The sequence below is a fragment of the Cibotium barometz genome, chromosome 32, assembly GCF_041138505.1.
Source record: "Cibotium barometz isolate CiBa-2024 chromosome 32, ASM4113850v1, whole genome shotgun sequence".
In the NCBI taxonomy this organism is placed as follows: Eukaryota; Viridiplantae; Streptophyta; class Polypodiopsida; order Cyatheales; family Cibotiaceae; genus Cibotium; species Cibotium barometz.
The window spans coordinates 53,395,307-53,405,516 of record NC_141077.1 but is presented as its reverse complement, the minus strand read 5'-3'; the positions used below and the strand labels follow the sequence as shown (position 1 = coordinate 53,405,516).

The 10,210-nt window shown below is 42.1% G+C and overlaps 1 protein-coding gene across 4 annotated transcripts; it reads left to right on the top strand.

Moving 5' to 3' along the window:
* The first annotated feature begins 1,009 nt into the window (after positions 1-1,009).
* Positions 1,010-4,647, top strand: LOC147620347 (MND1-interacting protein 1-like). 4 transcript variants are annotated; one of them, XM_086772551.1, is made up of 3 exons: positions 1,010-1,254; positions 1,662-3,766; positions 3,956-4,647. In XM_086772551.1, the coding sequence occupies exons 2-3, from the start codon at positions 1,706-1,708 to the stop codon at positions 4,484-4,486; spliced, it is 2,592 nt and encodes an 863-aa protein (XP_086628677.1). In that variant the 5' UTR covers positions 1,010-1,254; positions 1,662-1,705; the 3' UTR covers positions 4,487-4,647. The 4 variants fall into 4 exon arrangements, with proteins under 4 accessions (XP_086628677.1, XP_086628676.1, XP_086628678.1 ...); XM_086772550.1 differs by having other exon boundaries at positions 1,422-3,766; XM_086772552.1 differs by having other exon boundaries at positions 1,422-3,766; positions 3,881-4,647.
* Positions 4,648-10,210: the final 5,563 nt, after the last annotated feature.

The following is a 10,210-nucleotide window of genomic DNA, read 5'->3' as shown; positions in this document are numbered from 1 at the left end:
TGAGTATAAGGGATATTCTTTTTGTAATAGGTTCATTCTTGATGTGGCTATGTTTATATTGAAACTCTCTGTACGTGATTGGTTCTTCGATGGACAATACATTTCGCTTTTATTCGTGATGTGGCTATGCTTATATTGAAACTCTCTCTTTGTGATTGGTTCTTTGAGTTCGATTGGGTTTTATAGGGTAGAACTTGATAGGGTTGGCCTTGCAATTTAAACTGGACCAATGTGTCTTACTTAGGCTATCGAGAGCCTATTGTCTAGCAAGATGGTCGTAATAACGACCATCTTGCTATCGAGAGCCTATTGTCTAGCAAGATGGTCATAATAACGACTATATGTATAGTTTTTTGAGGCCCACCCGTATGCCTATCCATGAAAGTATGCCGTTTATGTTAAATATTATGATTATATAATTGTAAAGCTCTTTTGTCTCCAACGAAGATCCAAAGCTTTTAATGAGTTTTTACGTATTACCTAGGTATAGATCGATTTGAGAGTCGAGTTGGCAGTTTTGAGTATAGGTATCATCGCAACACGCACAACACATAGACGTTGCCTTTTTTATGAGGGAAGCTCTGCGTCTGTAGTACACCAAGAGTCTATGGCACCATTTGATTCTACTTGGTTGTATTATATCATTTTTGTTATATTCCAATTTAGCCTTCGTTGTATATGAGGTTTTTTGGTGGCCCTGATGTAGGTTATATGTGAAACATTACGATACCCATCATTTGTGTCCCAAAGTGTAAGGTGGTTGTGAAATTGATGAGAAGAAGGTAGGCATATGCATAAAGGGCCATGAAGATGTGGGAAAAATCCGTGTTTGAGTGGAATTGTGCCCAGTCCGAGAGAAGACGGTACCCGCGTCAAGAAGAATGGTGAGACTACTTGGCTTCAAATTCGGGGGGGGCTCTTATCTATAGAAGACCGACAGGTGTCCGTGGGAAACTATGCACGAAAGGAATTTTGTTAAAAAGGGAATTTGACCAAAAAAAAAGTACCATCAAAGGCACAGTATTTACCATCTCCATCCATTTCGCCTTAGAAAGAAGCAGGGCTTGTAGCAGAAACTGCTGGCAGGAGCTTGATTGCCTTTGCAGGGGTCCAGATAAGGCTAGGTTACCTTCGCCATTCATCGCCATAGCCATCGAAGAAGGAGGAGGAGGAGGAGGAGATATCAGCATCAGAAGCAGAGAGCTTCACCTGCCATAGACATTGCAGGACCATCGCCTCCGCTTCAAATTCCAGGTATTGTTCTTACGTCTCTTGATCTTCATCACATGCTCTCGTTTATGTGTTGTTTCACCCCTAGATGAATTGTACGCCATAGCTGGCTTCCCATTGAGATAGAGCTCGGCGGTTAAGGCTCTGCGCTGCATTTCCAATTGGTTGAATCCCAATCAATCGCTTGCCAGGAACCATGCGTAGTGGCTTTTTGAATGCCTCTTCATCTGACTCTCCTGCCTCAAGCTTGGATAAAGGCAGCCGTAACAAGAGGAAATTTAGAACTGATCAACAGCAACAGTCTGCTGCCTCACCTACACCAGCGTGTGATCATGGTGGTCAGGGTAGTAAGATTGCTGTGAATGTTGGTGAGGCCTGCAGCAGTGGTGCCATGGATCCTCGATCCTTAAATTGTGCACATGCTCCTGCAGTTTCACCTGGCACCATTGGATGCTGCAATAGTGGACAATACGTGATGCCAACGGATCACTTTAACCATCCTAGCAATCACTCCAGCCTTGGAAATGTGCCCCTTCCTCACCATAGCTTGCAGATCACAGATTTTCCCACTGGTTTTCAACACTTTCCTTACTCTAAAGATGGCCAAGAGTTTGGCGAGTTATCGCCAGACTCAGATTGGGGTCGGTTCTCAGAAGTGAAGCTAGAGGAGATTTTGATGAGCATGCTGGATGGTTTTTACAAGGCAGCAGTGAAAAAGATCTCTTCTTGTGATTTTAGCCATGAGGACGCACTCAATGCTGTGTTGAGAAATGGGAGGGATGCTCTTACCAGCATAGTGGAGAGTTCCTTGGCATGGTTGCAGAATAGTGGACCTAGAGGCAGCACTGCAGAGCCAGTTTTCACAGATCTGAAAGAGATGGAGAGTTATGTGCTGGCAGAGATGATTTGCATGTTAAGAAAGGTTCGGCCTTATCAAAGTAAGGGGGATGCTATGTGGTGCTTACTTATGTGTGACCTAAATGTACTCCTTGCATGCACAATGGAGGAAGAGTCTTCTGTCAACAAGGATGGAAATGCACTGAATGTTGTGTCATCACAATCAAAGGGATCTTCTGATCCACCATCGTCAAATGCACCTCCTACTGGCACTACAACTCCCATCCCTTTACCCCAGCACACTTCCCATCTGCCACAGCCAAGTGCACAGCCTTCTAACTTGCTAGTAAGCTCTCATAAGGATAGCCGGTCAGCATTTTCCACTCCAAGCTTTTCTTCGTCTCCTGATGGCAAGGTTGCAGTAGCATGCCGCAAGGGGATGTCTACCAGACCCTCCATTTCCATGACCGAACTCACCCCAACTACCTCTGCAAACAGTGAAGCTATAAATTCAACTCAAGAACAAGCGTTGCAAAGTGAAGGTGTTCTGAATTCTTACCAGGTTTCTTTGCCGCAGATCCCAGAATCGGAAGAACATGCCACAAAGCTTGGATTGTACATTTCCCAGTGCAATAATGGACCACAGTATCTTGACAAGTGTCATAGTTGGAGGCCCAACCATCTTGTTCCTAGCGTCAGCATGTCAGATCCATCTCCGGTATACTCTCAAGAGATGCGGGTGGCTCAGGCTGCCAGTACACAATGTATGCCTCAATGCTCTGATATTATGGAAAGAAACTCATTGTTGGGGCAATCCACATCTCTTCAGCCTGATTTTGCAGGCAGTATGTTGGAGGGCAACAAGAATAGTTGCCCAGCTGTGCAGCTGCCAAGTGATAGTAAGCAGCCAGTACAGACAGACCTCCAGACAGGGAGCACAAGCATTTTTCCTGGATTTCATGTGCCACCAAGTGAAGCCTGGATGACTTCAAATGCTTCTGGCAATGTGGGCAGCCTTGCTTCAACTTCAGCAGAGCTTTCTCTGGCAACGGCTTCAGAATTATCAGGTGTCTCTCGAATAAACAGTTGCAAAGATGAGAATACTGTCAATTTTACCACCGATGGTGTGTCAGCTAGACAATTTCTTGGGTGCATTGACTCAAATGCTGAAGAGAGGAAGACGGTTATGCTTTGGCAGCTTGTTAATCGTGTAAAGTACCTTGAAGCTCAACTTCAAGAGTGGACTGATTGGGCACAGCAAAAAGTTATGCAAGCTGCTAGGAGGTTAACGAAGGACTCTGCTGAACTTAAAGCTCTCAGGCAAGAAAGGGATGAATACATGCGCCTCAAAAAGGAAAAGCAAGCTCTGGAAGAGAGTACCATGAAGAAATTGGCAGAAATGGACAATGCTTTGCGCAAGGCTCTAAGTCAAGTAGACCGAGCTACCTCAACTGCATGGAGGTTGGAAGCTGAAAATGCAGAGGTTAGAGCAGAGATGGAAGCTGCAACGCTTACTGCTGCAGAATCTGTCACAGTGTGCCAAGAGGCCACCAAAAGGGAGAACAGATCTACAAAGAAAGCTCAAGGGTGGGAGAAGCAGAAGTTAAAGCTGCAAGATGATCTGATTGAGGGAAAGCGAAACCTATCTAGCCTCTTTGAGCAACTTTCACAAGCTAGGAAACAACAGCAACAAGCAGAGGTTAGCTTTTCAGAACTCTTTCCTCCTCCCAGAGGGGCACATGGTGGAGCTTTCTGAAATGCTTTTCTCAATTTGATTTTTTATTTTTATTTTTCCTTATTGGCTCTCTCACAGAAGATGCTTACGCAGATGCATTCACCTACTTCGATATATGAGGAAATCTCTCTCTCTGTCTGTTATTGCCTCTAGGTAAAATGGAGACAAGAGGAAAAGGCAAAGGAAGAAGCATTACTGCATGCACAAGCAGAAAAGCAAGCAAAAGAACAAGTGGAGCATTCTGCCAAGAGGAAGGAAGAAACATTGCAAAGGAAATCAGAGACAGAGTCCCAGCATCGCCGTGATGAGGTGCAAAAGCTGGAGAGTGAGATTGCCAGGGTTAAGTTGTCATTGGGATTGCAGCCATCAGTATTGAGTTGGGGAAATGGCTTTGGGATGGGTTCTAGTAATTTGGATACCTGCTCTGCAGAAAAGCTGAAACACATCAATGCAAGGCTGTTGTCTGAGATAGAAGAGTTGCAACAGTCTCAGAGGGACATTCATCGTGATCAGGAATGTGTGATGTGCATGAGTGAGGAGATGTCTGTAGTGTTTTTGCCTTGTGCACATCAAGTGGTGTGTGCCAAGTGCAATGAACTACATCAGAGACAAGGTCTCAGAGACTGCCCATCTTGCGGAACCCGTATTCAGCAGCGAATTCGAGTTTATGGAGTTAGATCATAGGGGTATAATGCCTCCTATTTTTGAAAGTAACATAAGGCTTCTTTTTTGAGAAAGCAACTGCAACTGCAACTGCTTTACATCAGGAAAATTGTTGATGTTTGAAGCAAAACTCTCTTCTCTTTTATCTAATGGAAGGAATAAAGGGATTATGGTCGTTAATAGTGTGCTGGCATGGATTGGTTTCTACTTCATTTGCTCACGATTGCTACAAGTTCCAAACTTGTCCTGGCAGTTTTAATAAAACCTCATACAAACTATTGTTTGTTGCTAGGGATTAATTGTGAGTTTTTAAAAAAATCTAATGGCTCAATGTTGGGATTGTTGGTCGTTGGTTTTCAATGCACTTTTCGACCTACAAGGACGTTAGCTTGCAATCTCTCTCTCTCTCTCTCTCTCTCTCTCTCTCTCTCTCTTTAGACGCCTCTCATGAATCATACATGGTTCTGTTGGCTAGTGCTGTGATGCTAAGCAATTTGGTTATTGTACGCACTATGCTTGACATGGCTACGATGAAAGTCTTCTCTTTTATCTAATGGAAGGAATAAAGGGATTATGGTCGTTAATAGTGTGCTGGCATGGATTGGTTTCTACTTCATTTGCTCACGATTGCTACAAGTTCCAAACTTGTCCTGGCAGTTTTAATAATACCTCAATGTTGGGATTGTTGCTCGTTGGTTTTCAATGCACTTTTCGACCTACAAGGACGTTAGCTTGCAATCTCTCTCTCTCTCTCTCTCTCTCTCTCTCTCTCTCTTTTTCGACGCCTCTCATGAATCATACATGGCTAGTGCTCATACATGGTTCTATTGGCTACTGCTGTGATGCTAATCAATTTGGTTATTGTACGCACTATGCTTGACATGGCTACGATGAAAGTCTTCGTTCGAGTGCTTTGTTTGCCACTCCGTTGGTTAATATGGTTTTGTTCACTCGACCTACCGTAAGGTGTTTTGCCATCTTACCTGTACGAAGAGCACTTAACTTTTGTAAGATGACATTAGAACATATAAAGCAGCCTTACCATGAGCTTAATGTCAAATAGAAAAAGTCTACGGACTTAGTGTACATAGTTGCTTAAGATTAGTAATAGAGGTCAAATCATTTTTAAGTTTGGCTGACTCAGTATAAAAACTAGTCACTTGTATATAAGTGATTTCTGACAAAGCAACATACAATCATTCCCTTGCAATAGTGTACTTATGAGCTCTTCTCCTCTTTTCTTGCTTGTATGATTTTGAATCTTCTTTGCTTCATGGATGCATGCTAGATAGATTTAATTTTAGTTTTCTTTCTTGCAATAGATTCTTCTTCTTTCTTTGTCTTTGTGATTACGGAAGGACATCTCTTCTTGCCTCCATTTAAGTATTTGGGCTCGTTCTTCACCCCTTTGGCAAGAAGCATTCAAGTGTGATGATGCAGTTAGGATGTGACGGACGAGCTAGTGTATCCACAATGGAAAGTTACACTTGCGGCTCGAAAGCAAGACCCAACGACACACACTTCAACAAGGCTAAGGTAAGATCTTGACTTGAACATACTTCAGCAAGGCTAAGGTAAGATCTTGACTTGAACATATTTACCATCACTATCAGGGATTGGCCTATGGCTCAGCTCCGTTTTCTCATCCATTCTAAGCTATTGGAATTACCTAATATTACTCCATGTTAATTAAGAGATCAAACTTTGAAAAACATATGGTTTTAGAGCATTGGGTGTTTTTGTTTGTTGTGTTTGATTTTAATTTGGAGTTTATTTTACATTAGGGCATTCTATTGTATCTATAGGTAGGACAAAACCTTGGTTTTTTTATGATTTACATGAAATTGGAGTATACGAGGCGTAGCTTTCATTACTTTAATCTATGAATTAGCTTAGTAATTGTGATTAGAAGTGGAATCCACTTTGAAAACATGAGCATTGAGCTACATCAAGTTGAATTAGAGTGGGATTGTCAATTTTTGTTCATGCATTTCATATTTTTTCATAATTTGTTCTTACATTGTTAAATTTATAGAGTAAAAGCGTGCAAAATCATCAAAAAACTATTAAAAAGGACTTAATTAGTTGTATAACTATAGTTAACTTGGATTAGGATCATTAATTACATCCCATCAAGTCCAAAAAATCTCAAAAATCACCAAAAACTAGGCCAAACTAACTCTCGAGTAGGAGGCATGAGCCCACTGTCTCCCCGCATAAAAAGACGTGAGTCTGGACATGTGAATCTGCATACGTGAGCGTGGAGACGTGAGTCTAGAGGTAGGTATACCTAATATAGTATGAACCAATTATTATTGTCATAAAGACTCGTACAAACACATCTACCCATGTCCTTGAAAGATTTTCTTGTCACTCGTAATTATTAAAGAATAAAAGTGCAATGAATATCTAATAAGTGTACACTAGCCTTGTCACTCATAGATCCAATTCCTAGATTTTCGTGTCCCATGTAGTTGAACCAAGTCCATACAGAAAAGGCGTAAGCTTGCGCATACATGAACTCTGACACATGAGCCAAGAGACTTGAGTCTAGACATGTGAACCTGTAGACATGAGTATAGAGATGTGAACTTGGAAACTTGAGCCTATAGACGTGAACTTGCAGACGAGAACCGAACACGTGAACATAACAACAGTCTCAAAAAAATAAAATTTGAAACCATTCTCAGACCTAATCCCAGAAATACCAAGGATCTTTGATGTGAACCTAATCTGTTATAATTATTGGAAATGACAATATAGTTAATCGTAGCACATCACACTTTCTCAAACCCACTAAGCCTTTGATCCTAGGAAACGACCAGCACTCAACAAGTAAGAAGGTTAGACTCCTCAAGCGAGGAGCCTTGGGAGGAAACGAGCTAACAAGACACAGATGTCAATGGAGGAACATCGGAACACCTAGAAACAAGAGCCTACCACATGGGCCTCTGAACTCCAAATTTACCAAACTGGCTCTTTTAACTATGTTAACCCTATTTTGGGTTAGCTTAGCATCTCTCTATTACATAAGATAGATAGAACAATAAGTGTCATAAAAACTTTTCCCTCTTCTTTGCTTTACTAACCCTCTCTTTGCATCCATATAACATTAACCTAAGTGAGAAACTAACCCAAGGGGACCTGGCACTCATTTAACAGAATACTACACAATATCTGATCCAACCATCATAATGGCTACATTCACAGAGGTCCTCAAACTCAACGAGGTTCCCTCTATGTATATTCATCCCCTACACCTGATTGTCCTCAACTTTCAATCTTGGTGTCGACACGTACGCATTAACTCCACTAACTTTATCAAGGGGGAAGAGCCTCTAGAACTAATGAAACCACTCCCCTTCTTAAAACACAAGACTACCTAAATGAATGCTAATGCACAGTTGGGTTGAGGCTTGGGACACCCACCAACACCTGCTAATCCATAACAGCAAAATATATCATCCTTATGGTATTTTAAGACTTTTTTATCTCATTTCTGCACAATTACAAACTTTACTAACAATAGTAGTCTATGACTTTGACCAGATGCACATTGAGTATCCCTCACTCCTTGAGGAAGAGGATTTGCATGCTCTACATGATTTCTTTATCACAAAAAAACCATGCCACCTTCCAATGAGGGGAATAGGAATAAAATGCGAGAAGAAGATTCCAATGAGGGAAATACGGATAAAAGGCAAGAAGAAGAGAACAACACCTATCTGGTGTTTAGTCTAATAACTTCTTATTTGTCTAGCATTTATGATAATACGGCTAAGGATGATACAAACATGCCATTAATTGAGAGTGACTTCCCCTCTTCTTCCTTTGACTTTCCCACTGACACTCTCAACCTGAGGAACCGCTGGATAGCTAGCCAGAGAGGCCGAGGACCCCACTTAACACCACAACCAAGGCATGGCGGGTTCTACCTTCGACCCCATACTCGATCTCCCAGCTCCAAAATATGAACAATTCATCATGAGTGGGAATACACTACTAAATCCTCATCTAATACACCAATCTCTCTCATAGATTATTCTATTCATCCCCACACTCCCATCCAAGCTGAAGCCTCTAGTAACAGGGACCCAACCACCTAGGAGATAGGCCAAAGGCAAGAGAGTTGGGGCAGATTGATCACCTAGAAACATTGTGGTCCAATGTCATAAAAGGATCAAGGCTTGCCAACCCATTGGTTGGCTTGTAAGAATATGGCACAACAGAGAGAGATATAGCAAGAGAAAGTAAACTAGACAATGCAAGAGAGAGAATGGAGAGAATTTTAATATTTTGATTATCCCAAACAAGAGATAGGTACAATATGATGGTGTATCCACTTGTGCGCTCTAGTGTAGAGATTAGATAGCGATCTAAACATACTCTAAAATAACTATCCGACGAGGAAAGAAGAAAGTCAAGATTTTTGTGGCTAGTCAATGGAAAGTGGAGAATCCATCCCAGTTGAAAGTAGTCGAGGGAGTAAACATGCTAGAAAGATTATACCTCGATGAAGAGGAAGAATGCCTCTAGCAGAATGCCAATCTAATTAGCCTTTTCGAGGTTGATATGGTCTGGATAATGGACAGGTACAAACCAGATTGTCAGACAAAAATGAAGTCACCAAGGGAAAGCTTGATCCACCGAATGAAGGGCTATTTTTTGATGAAATCGAAGATTCTTATGAAGCTTTAGCCCATGATGGCAGTATCCCGACTCTGCAGTAGATCACTGCAACAGAGAAAGCCTTTGATCAAGACCTCAAGCAATCTAAAAGGGTCAAGGAAGATGAACTAATGGAGATGAATCTTGGAACAGATGCCAACCCGAAGATGATCAGAGTTAGTGCCAAGCTGGATACTCCATTCAGGAAAGACGTCCGGGTGTTGCTCACATCCTTTAAGGATGTTTTTTGCATGGAGCTATACCAAAATGAAGGGGATTGATCCCCGCTTCTACCAGCATCGGATAACCTGAGGGAAGGTGCAGTCCCTATCTGGCGCAACAGAGGTACTGGACGAATCCCAACGACGCCAAAAGGGTCAAGGAGGAACTAGATAAATTGTTGCATGTTGGATTCATACATCCAATTAATCAAGCGACATGGTTGTCCCCCATCGTGATTGTTCCCAACAAGAAAAATTAGAACTCAGGGTCTATGTAGATTACAGGAAGTTGAATGTTGCCACAATCTCAGATCCCTGCCCTTTGCTGTTCACGGATTCCTTGCTTGGTGATGATGTAGATGGCCATGAAATGTATTCCGTCTTGGATAGATTTAGTGGCTAACAACCAAGTCCAAATGGGACTAGAAGATCGGGAGAAGACGGCCTTTATCACTGAATGGGGACTCGCCTTTGCATCCAATGTCATGACCTTTGGGCTCAAGAATGCTCCCACCACATTCCAGCATTGGTTCAAGATATTTTTGCCAAATTTTTGACCAGCTTAATGCAGGTGTTCCTTGGTGCTTTCAGTGTCTTTAGGAAATCATCTCAACATCTTACGCACTTGCAATTGTGCTTGGCCAAATACCAAGTTTCCAGACTGAGCCTGAATCCCGCTAAATGTGCCTTTGCCATCCAAAGCGGTATGCTCCTTGACCACATTGTATCTCACACGCAGGCATTGCAATAGACCCAGCCAAGGTGAAAGTAATCCGAAAAGCTCCAACTCCGACTCTCACCCTATTTGCTCGGCAAAACAAGTTCACCTTTTTCCATGTGGATCATTCTGCTTTGC